The following is an 18,776-nucleotide window of genomic DNA, read 5'->3' as shown; positions in this document are numbered from 1 at the left end:
AAAAAAAGAAAAATAAATCTCACCAATAATAATAAAAAAAAAAAAAACAATGTGAATGTATGTAATGCCACTGACCTGTGCCCTTAAAAATGGTTACAATGGTAAATTTTATGTTATTTATATTCACAATAACAAGAAACAAATATAACTGTATCTTGATCATATCTGGGGCAGGGAGTTTATAGGGGTTGGTTCAGTGCCTTGACCGTGATGACTCAAGGGCCCTGAGACTTTCTAGCTGTAGTTTCTGTGTGATGGGTTTCATCCTGGGTGCGAGGTGTCCTCTTAAAGCTTCTCAACTCTTACCTTCTCAAGAGAGGAAGAAAAAAGGAAAGGGAGATGCTAGCCATGGGTCTGTCTTTTATTAGAAAAATCAAAGTTTCTCAACAATCCTGCAGCAGGATTTTCTTCCATCTCATTGGCTGGAACTGGGTTTCCTGGCTTTGCTGGGCAGCAAAGGTGACTGAGAGAGTGACTGCTTAGCTTCTCAACCTTTAAAGCTGAAGAAGGTCATCAGGGAAGAAGGCCGTTGGGAGTGAGTATTCACTGGACAACCAACAGGTTGTGTCTTTGTCCTGCTCAAGGTCACATGGTCACATCATAGACTGGCTGGGTCCAGGCCTTGTATTCTGATTCTTAGACCTGAGATCTTTTGCTCAGATATTGACACATTTTGTAGTGACTAGATTCCCTAGGAAGAGGATTGTCCTAGAGAATATCTTTGAAAAAGAAAAATTCTCCTTTTCATGCACCGAAATTAATCACATGCTAAGAGGTCATGTCAGAAAAACACTGAGTATAGTAGGAACCAGGACATCTGAACTGCTCCCAGGCAGGCTAGAAGCTCTGGGAAAGGTCCTGAGTTCTTATGAAATGGAATTATTTATTTTTCCTGATTAGTATTGTTTATTAAAAGCCCGTCAAGTGCTTTGGTAACTATAGGTGAAAGACACTGTTTGAGGACCAATAATTGTTGTTAACCTACTGTGTGCTGTTAAGTGTACGCTTATAACAAGGTGTTTCACATGTCGGGGTAGGATGGCAGGAAGTTCTCACTGGCCCTCCAGTCTAGCAGCAAAGTGGAAGAATTGTGTGCTGTCCCCACAATTTTCAGGGGACACTGAAAATCAGAACTGTACGCAAACACCCCTATTACGATTACCCTGCCATTGGAAGGATGCCTGGATTGGGCTCACTTGGATTTTCAAGATTGCAGGGAATTAAACTGCACTCCCTCTGATCCTACCACGAGCTTTTCCGTGGGAGGCACCACAGGGGAATGAGCAAGCACTTAGGGCCAGAAGTGCTTCTCTGTTGAGTCTTCCTGGTGATCCTCTTTCACAGATCCATCTCTTTCATTCTCACTCCAGGGCACCACATATCCTGAACATTTTAACCTTTAATGGTATTGAAGTTAACTTTTCATTCTTATAAGGTGGGCCAGACTGAGCAGTGTTGGGGGGAGGCAACACAAGGTTAATTGAAACTCCCCAACCCCAAGGGCTAGCACATGTCTATACATATGGCTGGATAAATAAATACCAATAAATAAATACCTCAATAGAACGAGAGCTGGAACTATGAGATGGGACGCCCATGGCTCTACCAGCTAAGAGTTGTATTTTATCATTCTGGGCAAACCAGTAAAGTTGATTCCAGGATAGAAGGTAGAAGCAGCCGGGCACTAGCCCCTAAAGAGGGCACAATGTGGTCCAATGTCCTTGCAAAGGGTCCTCTCAGGTCAGATGGCAGGGACATTCCCTCAGCTCAGGAAGGCACTGACTCTGGATTTGCTATAAAGGGAAACAGCAACTCTGCAGAACTAAAAATGAAATAACTTCAATTTCAGGGCAATTCTTAAATGATAGGGGAAAAAATGCACCCCTGGTAGACTTGGAAATAGCATACCTTGGTCAGCCGAGAAAGCACAAAATAGGATTGGCAAGAAAGAGTTTTTATTAGTCTGGCTTCGGAATACAAAAATACATAAATAAATACACAGAAATCAAACATAATTACAGAAAGCACAATCATTACTTAAAGGCACAGAGCTCCACTTTCTGATCACATGTCAGGTTGCATCACGCTGGAGGGAAAGCCCTTCTAGATTGTTCTCTCTGTATCTGTCTGCTTTCTCATGGGGTTGTTAAGAAGCCTCCTACAATTCTGACCATTTTATATCCTTAGCCATAACTGTGTTTGTCCTCTTCTTGAATCCTAAGATCTTTTCCCCTTCCAGACACCTCAGATTGGCTCTGTCCTTCCCTCCTGTGTCTTACAGAGAGAGAGGGGCGGGGACTGCCATGGAAGCTGACGGTGAATTTTAATTTCAATCTTTTTCTTTTCTTTTTGTAGCCGTTTTAAAATTCAGGTATCCATAGACTAAACTTGCTTAGAAGGGCAGGGGGTCCTGAATTGCTTTATCAGCAACACTTCAAGGATGCCTTTGTACGTGGGAATTAGCGGCTCCTTCTCCAGGAACTTCTCAACAGGGCTTGGTCTTCATGCCTCTGTCTAAATGTCTCTTGTGTCCCCGCCCTGCGCAGATATATGAACTGCTGTGAGAACATTCTGTTCTTAGGGGGGTGTTGTAAAAATGACGTACAAGCAGCCTTCCTGCCGTATAAATAACACTCAGATTCACATTTTGCATAATAGAGGCCCTTTTCCTTACGGATTGGGTCATGAGGGTATGAAACAAAGTATTCTGGCCCACAAATGTTAAATAACAGTGATAAATTAATAAATACATAAATTATTTAAATATTTAAATAACGTTAAGGCGGGCGGCAAATTGAAAGCTGAAAAAACTCTTCATAAAAATTAGCTGGATTGTTTCCAACCATAAAAATGCAGCAAAGACAATATTGTGATCCTGAAAAAAAAAATGTAAAAAGTAAATCTAGTGGAAAATATCTTTTTGGGTCTTCTCCATTGTGTCTTCAAAAAAGTTCGCCTACGCTCTCCCACTTTTCCTCCAAGGTTTCACCCTAGGATCAGCACCTGGAAAAGAACGTCGAAAGTCTATGCAGGATCGACGAGCAGCACGGAACCCTTCTTCCTCCTGATATCACATTCTCCCAGACAACTGGGTTTGGGGGGGTTTCTTATGTGGCCTAGAATGTGGCTGTATCATGCTTGCCATCCTTGCTGAAAACCCTTAGTGGCTCCCCAGGGCTCTGACACAAGGTTCTAACTCCCAGATGTGTGCCAGTCCCGCAGGCCCTGACTCCCGGCTACCTTGTCTTCTTTGTTGCCTTCCCCTCTAGGAAGGCAGGACCCAAGCCTGTTTTCTTTACTGTAGTATCCCTGTGCCCAGCACGGTGTTTACCATAAGTGTCAAATAACTCCCTGTTAATGAGCAAAAATGTATATTTCGGATTCTGGCAATAGTGTGCTGGGCACCCCATCCTCAGTTCCTCTCCCCCACCTTTCCCCTACACCTGGGAACCCTGAGTGTGGGGGTCAGGGCTGAACATCCCAGGGTCTGCTCACCTAACTGCAGGACACAGTTGCCCAATCACTCCAAGATGAGCTATAGTAGCGGTCCTGGGCTTTCACGTGCACTCTGGCCTGCTTTGGGCAGGTGACCGTGGCTGAGGTCTTGTCTGTGGAGACTGTATTTTTCTGCTAACGAGAAAGAAATCTGTGAAGGTCTACTGTCCTTTGGCAACACCGTCGCCAGGGAGGCTGAGCATATTTCTGGAAAGCATGACCTCCCCAAACATGCAGATCCCTGCTGTTAGGGTACTACACTTGGACTTCACAGGGAGCACAGAGAACTTGCACCACCTACTGGCAGAAGCTTCAAACAGAACTGCAGCTTTTCTACTTTGTAAACTGTCATCTTTCTAGCACAGCTCGCCTGGCCCATGTTGGAGGGGGCAGTCACCCCAGTCCTAGGCTGATGGTAGGACGGAGACAGATTTTCTCTAGCCATATCCTGGATCTTCAGAGATATCATATCCTGATCTCTTATTTTCTTATTTTTTTTCTCCCCAACTTCATGAGTTTATCTCTTGATCTTTTCATCAGACAAACCTGCCTTCAAATCCTGGCACTGCTACTTAACAGCTATGTAAGATGAATGTCTCAGGCTGTGTCTGTTTCCTCATTTCTAAAGAGGGATAACAGCAATGCCTACCTTGTAGAACTGTAAATGTTAAAGGTAATACCCAGTATTACCACTTAGCAAGGCTTTAGTGTATAAAAGTACTCAACTACTAATGATATGTACTTTAAATAGAGAAGATACTTGTCAAGTTTTAAAATAATACAGTAGAACCTCCATACTGGACCACCTCCCTAGATAGACCACCTCCTTAAGTTGACCAAATTTTCATAGACCAGACATGTACCACATACATATATCAGTATGGTAGGCCTAGTTGCTTATGTTGTCCACTACCATATGTTGACAGTGGTTATAGTCCCTTGCGTGGTCAACTTATAGAGGCTTTACTGTATTTAGGTAAAATCTAGTACAGAAAAGGCTTCTCCCTCCAAGCCCCCCCTAATTTTTTTCAGGGAATGAGTGAATCACTAAGTTTCTACCACATGCTAGATGGCATGCTGAATTAGATCTTTGCCTGGTGACTTTAAAAGTGGGGTCAGAGGCTGAGTGTGGTGGCTCACACCTATAATTCTAGCACTCTGAAAGGCCAAGGCAGATGGATTGTTTGAGCTCTGCCTAAGCAAAAGCACAACCCTGTCTCTAATAAAAACAGAAAAACTAGTCAGGCTCAGTGGTGGGCACCTGTAGTCCCAGTTACTTAGGCGGCTGAGGCAAGAGGATTGCTCGAGCTCAAGAGTTTGAGGTTGCTGTCAACTATGATACCACATCACTCTACCCACAGTAACAAAGTGAGACAGAGTCTCACTAAAATGAAATGAAATAAGAATAAAATAAAGTAAATAAAAAGTGAGGTCACAGAAGGCCAAGGCTCTGAAAATGTGCCTCTAGAAGCTTGTAAGAGGCAAAGGGGTTCTGATGTAAGGCAGGAAAGTTGGAAAGACATTGTCTTAGCCTATGTAAGTGCTGACATCCTGTTTAGTAAAATAATTTCACAATATCTGGTTGTTGGCCACTGTGGCTGAGATATAGCATGCATGTTCATTATATGCACTCAGCTGGAACAATACTGCTAGGCTCCTGGAGCACAGGTGTCCTATATCAAGGCCAATTCTGAGTGCCAACACTGATGACCAACCTTATTGACGATGGTGGGTGGTTGGGGCATGGACTTTGTTCTTGGCAGACTGAGTTTGTGTCCTGGTTTTGTCACTTCCTAGCTGTATAACCTCAAGGAAGTCATGTAACCTCTCTGAGCTCCAATGTCTTCACTTGTGAAATGGTGCAGTAGTACTGACTGTCTTCCTAAGGTTAATTGTGTAGATTAAGTGGAAAACCCTTATCATGGTTCTAGGCACATGGAAAGTGCTAAATATGTAGTGTGTGCCACATAAAGATATTTCAGTCATAGAAGGACCAAATATATAAGGGTGATACCAGATGATTCTGGTATTGTATTTTTACTGTAATTTTTCTGTTTAGATATGCAAATACTCCCCACTGTGTTACAGCTGTCCATAGTATTCAGTACAGCAACATGCTGTACAGGTTTGTAACCCAGGAGCAATAGGGCTGCCTAGGATGTGTATTGGAGGCTGTCCCATCACGTTTGCACAATGACGGAATTCTCAGAACGTATCCCCATTGTTAAGTGATATATGACTGTTGTGACTGTCATCATTCATCTTCTCCCTCATGGGGGCTTTGATAAGAATATACTGCACCGGAATCACTTCTTACCTTTTCTCTCTTGCTCTTGCCCTGGACCTGAACAACAAATCTCAGGGAGAAGTAGGAATGTGGAGTGCTCCAGGAGTCGGGGTACTCCCAGCTGACCTCCACATTCCCCGAACCCAGTGGTTTCAGCTGCAGGTTCTTGGGTGGATCCGGTTTGACTGTGGAAGAGGATAAACACCCTTTATTTTCCTAATGGGGCTGGGAAGTTAGGTGGTTTTAGCTTCTGATCCCACTTGCATCTTGCCCTGCTGTGACTCCGTTGGATAGTTACTTAACTTCTCTGAGTGCCAAGCTGGCAAATGTGAGGCACTTCTGCCCCTGGCGCTCATGCCAGTGCCCAGGGAAGCAGTCATCAGTGACAACTGTGTCTGCTACCGCGGGACCTGAGAGATCTCAGAATTGTCATCACTGTGCAATCAGATGGGCCCTGGTGGTGGAACTGCCTTTGCTTGTTGCTCAGAAAAAAGTGCTTAGAGACAAGAACACTCTCAGATCCGGGCAGTGGGGTGGTGGAGCACCCTCTGGTGCTCAATCCCTCACTTTGAACCAGATGCAGAACTGAGCTGACTCTCTTGCTGGGGATGAGATGAGAGACTTTCCAGTTACTGCCCTTTCTTTGTCTTTTCACAGCTTCTGGCACTGACTTGTCTTGTAGTGGTTATAGTCCATTGTCTCTCTGCTCATCCATCCATTTATTAAATAAATAATTACTGGGTATCCATTGTGTTCCCACCACTGGATTATGTGTGAAGGATACAGCAGTCTCACAAGGACTCTGTCCTTAACAGAAGGGAGAGAGGTATTACGGAGTGCGCTGGGGCCCTGTAGGCCCAGACTGCTCCACACACAGACCACAGCTCCCAGCAGGGGTTCTGAAAGTGCTCTTCCCTCTGTTCTTAACACACCTGACACCTTCCCTTTAGATGACATGAGGACCCTACCACCCTATGTGAACCCCACCCTCTCCCACCCTCCCTCACCCACCAAGTACAGACTCCCCATGGGTTCTACAGCAAGTTGTGTGGTTCTGTCACACTTTACCATGATGCCTGGGCTATAAGTAAATGATAAAGGACCTGATTAAGGGTGAAATCTCTATCTGCCAATTTAAAAAATAGACATCTGTTTTGGAGGGGTTTATATTCCAATAAAGAAGTCCCTTTCCAAACGCTAAAGAAAGATTGGCTGGGAATAATTGCAATGAGTTGAGGAGCTCTGGTTCTGAATGTAAATATATGCTGGAGGGGCCCTGGGATGTATCACAGAAGCTACCTGGACAGCAGAAGTGGAGTGTCTCAAAGAGCCTGCTTTTTCTACAGAGCAGATCTGGGTCTAAGTTGTTAACTGTGAGATGTGAGATCTGGAGCAAGCTGCTTAGCTTAAGACTCACTATCCTCTTCCTTAAAAGGCAGCTAATAGTATCTACATCTTATTTTTCTGGTCACAAAATAAAAGAGATAATGCTTGTAATACCCCCTGTTCCCCTAGCGCATGGGGCATTGAGAACATGTGACAAATCATGTGAAACTCACTGATGTCCCTGATGAAGAAGCTGCTGCTGTAGTTCTCATACTTGAGCTTGTGGACAGCTTCAACCACGACCTCGATGGGCAGGGTTTCCTCTGCCGCTGGGCAGGCACTGTCCTCCTGACACTCCACCGAGTACTTCTTGTACTCTCCGTGGTCGCTCTCTGCAGGGAGTCCGCATGTCACCCCTTGGGCGTCAGAGGAGCTGGAATCAAAGGCAGAAATTATTCTCTCAAACATTGGCCAGTGAGTGCTTATTGATTATAGCCAGAGGCAGGTAGGGCCTCAACTGTCTGTCTGAGGACACGCTTTCTCCAAATGGGTTGTTTTCTACCCACAGGGTAAGAAAATGCTGCCACTAGGTGAACATGCTTAGTTTCAAGGAATACCTGGGTCACTACGAAAGTTTTGAGATAGACTGTGTTAGGGTCCATTATCTCACTTCCAAGAAACACAGTTGACATGTCCTTTCTGATTCACCTGTGCGAGTTTCAGTGTGCTTCGCGTTGCTTTCAGTTTACTGGAGGGGTACTCCCAGCTGACCCCTCAGCTGGGAGTTGCTGGAGGGGCTTCACTTGTTCCCATCTACACGGATTTTACATTTCTTGATTTTTGTGTATCTTAAAACTTTCATAGTATAAATGTTTGGAAACCTGCACTTATGTGTCTCTGGTCTAAATGAATATGGAAGTTTTTAGCTTCAGAGTCACTGATCTAATGAAAATTAAAAATTTAAATTTATTTTCCAATTTTAATTTCAAAAATCAATGCATGCTAATTATAAAAATTAAAATAATCAAGACTGGAATAAAAGGAATAAATGCGTGCTTTCTTCCTCCCTTACTCAACCCTAACCTCACTCCCCAGATATAAATACTATTCAGAGCTTGGTTATCCTTCCAGACCTTTTTCAATGAATATTCAAGGTAATCGTTATTTCCACATGTACATATGCATGTATATTTTACCTGTAAATTCACACACAGATTTTATTTGTTATGAAATAGGATCAAAGCATATGCATATAATACTATACCTCTAAACATACTATGGGAAACTGTCACCTCAAAACGTACAAGTCGGGTTATTCATTTTAATGACTACATAGTAAGCCAGAATACAGTGTACCATGCTTTAGTTAACCATTCCACAAGCATTTCTTTAGTAAGCATTTTCCTTCTAAAGAAGGGAAAGTGAGATTCCAAAGCTCCCGCTACTTAGGTAAACAGTGGCTAAACCAGGTCATCACCTACGATTGGATCCATTATCCTCCATTGCTCACGAACTTAGGTGATGACTGAAGTCAGTCACACAGGGGGCTAACAATAGGTTCTGTGTCCAGGGCAACTGGTTTCTTAGAGAAAGTCCAAGTGGGTTGGACAGTGAACTTCAGATTTGCAGAGCCAGAGGAAGTAAAAGGAGTTTGGGTGGCCCTGGGAAAATTTTGGAAAGCTTCAGAGTTTTGGAGTCTGCTTTCAAGCTTCCAAGATCTATTACCTAGACTAAAGCTCTTGTTTTCATTTTTGACTCATGGTGTAATTTTGGCAAGTCCTTTATAGGTTTGATTCTCCTTGTGTCCCTTGCCCTAGTGTTATAAGCCTTAAAGAAGTGTTTCCAGGCAGTTGGGATGAGTGGGCTCGAACACAGCAGAGACTATTTTCCTGTTGTGATAATACCCTATTCTAACACATGCTTTTGTTCAGGTGACCGACTTAAATCTCCATGTTCTTCCCCAACTTATGCCAGGCAGGGGGCATTGAAAAAATGTGGATTTGACTTTGTTTTCCCCTTATTGTTAATTCACAGATCACGGATAGCTTGCCCTTATTTCCTTAACGAAACAATTTTAGCAAACTGCTGAGAAACCAGAGTGCTTTCACTTACCCTCTGCTGCTTTTGACACTGAATTTCAAATCAGTGCTGATTGCTGTCAGCCACCAGCAGGTGAAACGTCCAGAATAATTCTTGGCTTCACATTTTAGAAAGGTCTTATTTTTAGGTTCTGGATTTGAAAAGAACAAAAATTCAATATTTAGTGGGGATTTTTTTCAGAAACATTTTGATCGTGATTAATCACAGGCCACTAAATGGGATCAGGGTAAAGTTAGTCCATTTATTTCATGGGAACAAGATGCTACTTCCCCAGCAGGTGGCTCAGTGAGGACTGAGAGCATCCGAATTGGATCCTGATTCTGCAGAGTACACCACACACCTAACCCATCAGTCAGACGTGTTAATCTCTTTTCAAGGGTATCACTCCAGTGCTGAATTATACTCTATACACATGAGTTCATTTCCATTAGCTATCCAATGGAAATATATCAATGCCGTTTAAAGAGAACCTCAGGACAAGCATTCAGACTGAGTAGGAGACTCTCTCAAAATAAGATTTTGATGGTTGATAACCCAAAGTGCCCAGGAAAGCAAATGAAAATGGAAACTCTGGGTGGTTTCACTAAAAGACTTGATACTAACTCATTAACTGTATTATTCTTGTCCTGCCTGTCCCAATTTTTTATTTTTGGGAAAACTGACACTATCCAAGAAAATTACCTTTCTGGTCCTGTAAAATATCAGTGGACCAAATTCCATCTTCCTTTTTGTGAAGCAGCAGGAGCGAACGGCTCAGAGCCTTGCCTCCCTTATGACAGGTGTAGCGGCCAGCATCTGTGAACTCTCTGACTTGGATGCTCAGGGTTTTGCCAGAGCCTAAGACTTTACTGCTCCGGTCCGAGGTCCAGGTGATGCCATCTTCTTCAGGGGTGTCGCAGGTGAGGACCACCATCTCTCCAGGGGCGTTAGGGTACCAATCCAACTCTACTACATAAACTGGAGAACACAGAGTCGAGACCAGGCTATAAGCAACACCAACCCCGGGACTGTGTTTAGTGACCATCTGGGCATTCCCACTGCCTAACCACAACGTTTCTCATCGTTTGGCAAATGCCTGCCGAGTTGATTGCTGGGCATTGTGCCCAATCTGGGCTTGTGGTCACGGAACAGAGAAGTAACCTCTGATTAGTTGGCAGATGGGAATAAGGCAGGTAGAGTATTTAGCAAAAGAAAATAGGGTTTAAAAGCTCGGGATGTTGGGAAAGACTGACCAGGACTGAAATCCTGTCTCCACTAACTGGTTGTGGGACTTGGAGCAAGGTGCTTAATCACCACAAGCTTCAATGCCCTCATCTGTAAAGTGATTCTAAGAATATCTGTGTCATACATTTGGCTGAGAATTAAAAGGAAAAAAGCACTTAGCTCGGTATCTGAACGTGGTAAATTCTGTGTTAGTTATTGTTATTCACACGCTAAAGAGCCAGCCAACTGCACCGAGAAACTCTCTTAACAATTTTCTATGGGGATTTAAGGATTTAGTTCCTTCTGCATGAAATTCAATGGAGATTTTCATTCTCTGTTTTTTTTTTTCTTATGAGGCAGTCTAGCAGAGCCTAGCCTTCCCATGTTATGGAGGAAGGTACTGAGGCCAAATGTTGAAGCAAAGTGATATTAAGTTATAAGTTCAAGAGCTACAGCTCAGACCTTCTGTTTCTTAGGCTTTGCAAGGGATACCTAATGCCACCATCTAAACTGGCCCTTGAGGAATGACTTAGTATACTATTCCAAAGAGTCTGTGACATGTGTCACCTCAAAGCTTCACACATTCGTTTATCTGTGCATCAGTTATTAATTGAATAGAAAAGTCTAAAGCAATGGTTCTCAAAGTACGATCACTGAAACACCATTAGCAGCATTGCCCGGGAAGTTGTCAGAATTGCAAATTCTCAGTTGCTGAATCAGAATTCTTGGCATGGACCCAGTGATCTCTCTTTAAGCTCTCTAGATGATTCTGATGTCTGCTCCAGTTTGTTGAATCACAGTGGCTGAAAGCCTGGATCTCAAAGAGGCACACATCTGGATCTAGACTCAGATCTACCCCTCACACCTGCCTTGTGGCCTTGGGCAAGACATTTAATCAATTGAAACTTTGGTGTTATCAGCTTTAAAATGAGAAAAATATTAGTACTTGCTTTAGGAGGTGAATTATATTGACTAATTCATATAAGAGCTTAATGCAGCACCTTTAAATGCCCCATAAATGGAGGTTCTTGTTATTGGCCTTGAGTGGAAAGCATTCTGGAATATGAAATTCTCATTTTACATCAATGGGATTTTTACGGACTGAATAGGTAACAAAGATAAGCGCTTGGAGCCCAGTTTGGGAAATGATTAGCTGTGCTGACATAGAACCTGGTAGCACCTTTGGCTTTCCCTGTTTTCTCTTTGTCTCCCAGGTGACTGCACAGCACGGTTACTTTCTCATCACAACTAAGACTCAGTAGGCCCAGAAGCCCTTTGCCCAGGGGCAGGGAACACAGAGGAAAGCTGAGGATGCACCAAGAAGCCGGTGCTGAGATTCACTTCGTCATCCTGCCTCCCAAGTCACAAGCCCCTCTGAGTGTTTTTCACATTGCCTTTCTGGAATTTCTATAGTTTACCAAATCAAAAGTAACTATGTGGTTAAATAAGCAAGAGCCAAGTTTCCTGAGCTCACTGAAAATCCCAGGGTGGGAAGGGATCTGGCTTAGTCCTCTGGCTGGGCTTTTGCCTTTATTTATGGGAGGGTCCGAAAGTCTCAAAGCCTCAGGAGAGTCAAGGGTGGTGTAGGCTGGATTGCCATCTTCTCATAGTTTTTAAAAGGAGAGGAATGGTCCCAGATTTCTTTCAGGCACCCATTTCAGGGCAGCACTCTCTATCAAAAGGTGATTTCTGATCATCAGCTGAAATCTTTTTATCTTTAATTTATGCCTATTGCCTCTTGCTCAGCTATCCAAGGACACAGGAAGTAATTGCTTCATGTCCTTGTAAAATCTTCAAATATTTACATGCACAGGCTTTGAAGTGAAACAGAATTGAGATCAAGTTCCTGTCCCACCCTCATCAGGTATGTGACGGGGGGGGGGGGCAAGTTACTTAATCTCTCTAGCCTCAATTTTCAGCATCTGCAAAATGGGGCACACATTGTTCTAACTTCATATGATTGTTGTGAGAATTAAATGAGATGTGATGCTCCATAAATATCAACTCTCTTCACTGTATCATTAAAGACTAATTGGCAACATTATTATGCTGGCTTTAATGAGAAGTATCTGATGGTCTTTCAGGTACAACAGCAATTAGTTAAGCATAGATACTGACATGAGATCCCAAAGGGATAGAGGGAGACTCTTGTTTTACTAATACCCATTCTATTAGTCTACTGATCATTTTTATTGATTGTGGGATAATAAAAAGTTTCTCTAGAATCATCAGAGACATTGTTAAATAAAAATAATAATTAAACAATAATACTGGCTAACATTTACTTTCATTTTACCACCTGCTGAGTTGTCTTTTGTATTCATGAACACATTTAGTAACCCATGCATAGGTGTCACTTTGTAATACCATTTTATAGTTCAGGAAACTCAGGCTCCTACGTGAACCTAGCTCAAGGTCACATAACCAGGACTTGAACCCAAGGCAATGTGAGTCTGAATCCTATGCTTTCTTTAAGGTGCTGATTCAGAGGTAAGTCATCACAGTGCCTGCTGACGGGGCAATGTGGGGTGGTGGAATGATGGCTGGTGGAACATAGTCCTAGTACTTTTCAAATCCTCATTTTGGAATTTTAATTGTGTGAAACAGCTAGGTTTTAGTAATACTGGCAAAGCCCATAACTCCTTTCCCACCACTGTTCAGTAAAATTCCTTTTCTGGCATCCAATGTGAGAAGAAAACATTGTAGATACCTGCAAAATAAAAGAAGGAACCATGGCCTTGCATTTTCCCAGAGGGCTGGTTCTCCCTAGAAGGACCCTATGCACAGTCGCCTGTTTCTGCCTGGTTTCCCGACAGTGGCTGCCTGAGAGTCCTGCCTTACACTCAGGGGCTTCCCTAGAGATCAGGGGTGGCTGCTTACCATCTCTCTCCAGTTCCCATATGGCCACCAGGGGAGATGCTAGCAAAACCAGGGAGAACCAGGAGGTGACCAACTGCCGATGACACATCTTAAGGGATGAGAGAAACAAGAGAAAAAGAGAAGGAAGAGAAAGGAAAAAGAGAATATTAATACTTATTTAGTAATCTTTGGGAACCATATATACATTCCAGTGAATTTTTTAAAATCTTCATTTTCCCCTTTCTTCTCCACACCATCAGGCTACTAGTAAACTCTAGGAGTCCTATGCCAGTTTCTGGGCAAGCATATCTGCACGTAAAGAACCATAGGCTCTGAGAGCCCTGGAGCAGGGAGACTAAAGCCAGCCATCAGACACAATCCTCTTCCCTTAAAGATGAGAAGCCTAAAGTTTAGAGGAGAAACGTGACTTGTCTGGATCAACATTCGGGAGTTATCTATTTGGTGCTTACTGAGCTCCTAGCTCAGCAGCTGGGAAAGATAAAAAGTGTTTTTCCTGAATCCTGCTTTCTGCAACCCATGTGGCAAGTGTCACTTTGTAATACCGTTTTATAGTTGAGGAAATACATTCACTCGACAAATCTTTATTTATGTCAGCATTTTAAGTGGCTCCCCTCCAGTTGGGGAGCTAAGCCACACTCCTGTGTCACTGTAGAACAGGTACCGTATGCTGGGACATGCCAACCCTTAGGACTTGCGTTAGGGACAGGAAAGGTAATACAGAGGCAAATTTTCAAGTTCAACAACCTGGTTGCCAGCTGTTATTGGAGAGAGGCTCAGTTTCTTTTGTTTACACGCAATTGCTCCAAATTCACAGATTACTGCCTCCCATATCATGTAACTCGGTGGTTCTCAAACTTGAGTGTATGTTGGAATAACCCAGACGCATTGTTAAAACAGATTGCTGAGCCCCACCTCTTTAGTATTTGATTCAGCAAGTTCATGAAGGAAACCCAAGAATCTGCATTTCTTGTTTTCTTTCTTCCTGAAACTACATTTCAAAAAAGAGAGAATCTGCATTTCTAAAAGTTACCCCCTGCAGCTGGTGCTAGCAGTGCTGGGACCACACTTTGAGAACCACTGAGTTAACCCAGCCTCAGGGCCTAGAACCCCTGGAAATCAAGGTATCTTTGGGGGAAGACCAAAAAATATTGATACATTGACCACGAAATAATGAAACGCGTAGTTCTATACTAAATCAGCTACCGTCTTATATTAAAACCTAGTCTAGATTAGTATCTAGAGTTTATCAAACTCTTCAGACTGGAAAAATTACACTCCACTATCGAACTCAGTAGAGATGATTACTGTCTGATTTCATTTGGGAGCGCCTTTATCCACCTTGCAGTGCTCAGCAGGGAACACCTTTTCAGAAACCACTGGTCTAAATCACATGAAGAACAAGGCTCAAATGTTTCAAATACTTTAAAAATGGGCATCCCTTGACCGAAGTGATTGAACACTGACAAATCACCACTTTCTTGGAACTACTGCGACCCCAAGGGAGACACTGCTGTGTACTTTATTCCTTTGTATTATAAAGCTTGTGAGTGGCTGAGGCAGGACTAGAAGTCAGGCCTTCTTATACATACTGCTCAATTCTCTGTCGTTGAAGCATGAAGTTTTAGGAGCATGGTTATCAAATCAGTCTAGGTTACGCTAGGTAGTACAGAGAATTTGGTAGTACCTTCTTAGGCATGGAGTCAAGCAGACAGGGCTTGAATTCTGGTCCTACCACTCACTAGTTGTGTGAAGTTGGGCAATTTACTCTTCAAGCCTCAGTCTCTTCAATTATACAATGGACGTAATATTCATCTTCTAAAAGGTTGTTGGGAAAGGCAATAAGATGACACAACATGGAAAGCAACCAAAATATATTAGCTTGTGCCTAGAGGAAGAGATAAGGCGAAAATTTGATCTCTCTCTCTTTTTTTTTTTATACAACAATTCGCCAAAAACATTGTGCCAGACTGTAGGGAAATGCCCAGGAAGGTACTGCAATTACATGGGTCTGTAAAACCCAGATATTGTACTCTGGGAACAGAAACAATGGAGATTCTTGGCATCTCCTGGTGATTCCTTTACATTCCCTTCATGCTGGGATTTCCCCGTTGGCTGCGTGCCCAGCATTTCCTCTCTGGGCATTTGAGACTTTCAGGTGAACTGCATGAGGGGTGAGGGCACCCTGGCTATGGTCCTAAGAAACAAGTCTCCATTTAGTATCCCCTACATTTTTAGCCACAGAAAAGTGGCTGGGGTGGAGGTGGTGGTGGGTCACCCCCTTAATCAAAGTCAGAGAAACAAAAAGAGGCAATATGTGGTCACCTGTTGGCCCTGTGGCCAAACAGTTGACACTAGGGAGCTGGGTCTCTCTGTCCACATTTTCTTGGCATGGTAAATTTGAGTATCTTGAGGATAAAAAAAATTTTTTAATGCAGCTTTTTAAACCCTTGAGGCCCTTGCATGAGAGACAAAGGGAACACAGGTCAGGCATTCCTATTATCTGGGTTATGTTAAGGACTCTTTTACATTTGTGCCAACAAAGGCATACCAATGACACATTTTATTTGTTACTTTTTAATGAGAAAAGAGAATTATTATTAAAAAAGAATCAAAAGACCCAGTCACAGATGGCATGGACACATGCCCCGTTTTAGAGGCAGGTAGACCTCCAGAATTTTAGCATCTTGGCTCTGCCACGTATTCACTGTGTGACCCTGGGTACGTCACTTCATTTCTTTCAGCCTCACACTCTTAATCTGTAAAATGGTGATTCTATTACAGTGAGGAGTTAATAAACAAGTCAAGGTATGCAGTGTGGTGTCCAGGACCATATTTTCTCTCCTCTTTCTCCTACAGTGACAGTAATAGTTACGTCTTTAAGGCTCATCTTCTGCCACACTGAGCTCTTGATGGCAGGGGTCACGTCTGCCTTGGTTTACACTTTATCCCTAAAGTTCAGCCTAGAGTAATTCTATCCATTATTAGAAGAATGAAAGAATGTACAGAAATCATAAAATTTCGGATCCTCACCTGAGCTATGTAGCGAGACCCTGTCCCTACAAAAAATAAAAAAAATTAGGTGGGAAAATTATCGTGGTGGCACTTGTGCCTGTATTCTCAGCAACCCAGGAGGCTGAGGCGGGAGCATGGCTTTTATAATCATTGAACTCTAGCCCAGGCAACAGAGTCAGACCATCTCAAAAAAAAAAAAAAAATTCAGATCCCAATAAAAAATTCAGATCCCATTCTCAGATTGAATGCTAAGATTTTGAAATTCCCTGGTAGAGTGATATTTTAACCTGATCGTGATATGACACACAATATACCTGGGCAAGTACGAGACATCAGAACGGTAAATATTTTTATCTTTCCCCCCCTTCTCATACATTTAAGAATTCTTCAGAAAACAGTTTTAAACATTACAATTGTTTTTTGGGGCCAAAGTTAGTTAATTCCAAAGAACTGGGGAACCCAGCTGTCGGTTTGGCTGATACCACAACTGACTACCAAGCCCATCCAAATACGGGAGCAGCAAGGGTGAGCGGTAACACAGCTGAGAAGTATAACTGTGAACTCAGTTATTTTTAGGAACGCATGAAAGACATTTTTAAAAGTTTCAATACTAAGGCAAGCACTGCTGAATTTAAATAATCCTTTAACTCATGGGCATTAATATTTAGAAACACACCTTATATACATATCACTTCAAAATAAGATAAGATTTAAAAAGCCTTTCTATGAAATATACATTTATTCACAAACCTTCATACATAATTATTATTAGTTGACTTTCTAAACTGACAATTTATACACCAGTCCCCAAAGTACTGAGTTTTCATGTGTGTCCCAGCAGGTGAGTCACCAGGGGTGCTGCCAGGGTAGCACACTGACACCTGGACAGCAATGGGCCCTGGGGAGGACTGGGGGTACAGGGAGGCGCTTACCTTGCTCTGGGCAGGGTACAGGGTTCAACGGGCCTGAAATGGTGTTTCTGCTGCTGCTGTTCCTGCTGCTGTTGCTACTGGAGTTTATATACTCTTCTCTTACCAAGCTCTCTGATGGAAACTCAAACTAGAAACTGACTTGTTCCAAGTTGCAACATTGCAAACAACTCTCAAAACCTTCTGGGGGAATTTCAAGAAGTTCCTTTTCCCCCTTTCTGTGTATCAATAATGCTGAGGGAAAGGAAACATCAAAATCCCAGGTAATGAACAAAGAGGAAATGACTTTCGGGTGGGGAAAAAGGAAGGAGATGGAGATGCTGATTTCTCTGGGTTTACATCATGGCCAGAGCTCCTAAAGACAGCACGAAGCAGCCTCCCTGGGTTCCATGGCCTGGGGAAGAAGGAAGCTCAAGAGGAGGTCAGGCAGGAGGCTGAGTTCACGTTAGGAGGTAGCATCTGTGAGCTGGATGACCAGAGATGGTACCACAGATGGTAGCATCTGTGAGCTGGATGACCAGAGTCAAGATCTCTGGTTCTCCCCAAGGCAGAGGGGATGAAATGAAGGGAAGTGGGTTTAGTGTATCTGTGACATCTTTCCCCACATTTTTCCTTTAGCATCTGGATTTTGGAAGCATACCATCACCACCCATCGTGGCTCCAGGGACCACACATACAAACACACCCATGCACATTCATATAGACTCAGCCCTGGGGACATGAAGAAAGTGTGTGTACCACTAATAAGGCTCACTTATGTGCATAGACACATCCTGTACCCATAGGTACGCGCTCACGGAGACAGATGGGAGCAGACCGTGAAATACCCACAGGCAGGCACACAGAGAACCACATTTAGGCACACCTCCTTGGGTACCCAGACTATGTCCTCATTTCATTTACACACAAGTCTATGGCCTCAGGAGCTTTGTGCAGATTCGTAGGATTGATAAAATAAACATATCTCTCCCAGTGGAATGTAAAGTTGCTAAGAGGTGTGCAAAGGTATACATCAGGCGTTCAAAGACCCCGTCTGCACTTGGACAGGAGTAACGTGGTGGTACACCCACAAGTCCACGCCGTCCCCGGAGCCGCCGGCAGAGGGCGCTGCAGCAAGGCGGTCCCCGCGCCCTGCAGGTCACCCGCGCGGGCCGGCTTTTCCGATCCTGCCCTCGGCCCCCGCACTCCGCGGTGGGGGAAGTTCCGGGGTCGGGGGCCCGGCCAGGTCTCAGGAGGGCTCACGTTTGTGGGTTAACTTTCCTTGCAGTCTCAGCTGGGGGAAAACAGCTGGGACTCCGGGCTAGAGCAGCGGAGCTTCCCAGCCTCCCACTTCCTCCCTCCCGCCGTTTAGGGCGGGGAGGGCGCTGGTCGCTACGGTGGCAGTCCTACTGGTTATCCGACCTTGCGCTTGGCTGAAGGTGGAGACTTCTCGCTCAGAGCGTCACCTCCCATCCTGTGGCCTCTAGGCCTGCCAAAATTTTGCATGGTAGACTTTGAATGAAATAAGTTCTGTATCCAAGATATATATCATTATATGAATGAAG

General features: G+C 43.6%; 1 protein-coding gene across 1 annotated transcript; it reads right to left on the bottom strand.

Moving 5' to 3' along the window:
• Positions 1-2,962: 2,962 nt before the first annotated feature.
• IL12B (interleukin 12B) lies at positions 2,963-17,266 on the bottom strand. The gene is made up of 8 exons (XM_003781992.3): positions 17,236-17,266; positions 13,292-13,379; positions 9,890-10,165; positions 9,221-9,338; positions 7,342-7,541; positions 5,813-5,967; positions 3,496-3,627; positions 2,963-3,003 (listed from the first exon to the last, which is right to left on the bottom strand). Exons 2-7 carry the CDS (start codon positions 13,377-13,379, stop codon positions 3,496-3,498), a joined length of 969 nt encoding a protein of 322 aa, XP_003782040.1. The 5' UTR covers positions 17,236-17,266; the 3' UTR covers positions 2,963-3,003.
• Positions 17,267-18,776: the final 1,510 nt, after the last annotated feature.

The sequence above is a fragment of the Otolemur garnettii genome, unplaced genomic scaffold (genome assembly GCF_000181295.1).
Source record: "Otolemur garnettii isolate 467f Iridium unplaced genomic scaffold, OtoGar3 scaffold00003, whole genome shotgun sequence".
Classification (NCBI taxonomy): Eukaryota; Metazoa; Chordata; class Mammalia; order Primates; family Galagidae; genus Otolemur; species Otolemur garnettii.
This window is presented reverse-complemented; position numbering and strand designations above follow the sequence as displayed.

Excerpts from the sequence above, each read along its gene's own strand:
- IL12B (XM_003781992.3), bottom strand. The coding sequence starts at position 13,379 with ATGTGTCATCGGCAGTTGGTCACCTCCTGGTTCTCCCTGGTTTTGCTA. Across the intron at positions 10,166-13,291 it reads ATGGGAACTGGAGAGAGATG|TTTATGTAGTAGAGTTGGAT; the intron begins GTAAGCAGCCAC and ends TGTGTTCTCCAG. Across the intron at positions 9,339-9,889 it reads TATTTTACAGGACCAGAAAG|AACCTAAAAATAAGACCTTT; the intron begins GTAATTTTCTTG and ends TTTCAAATCCAG.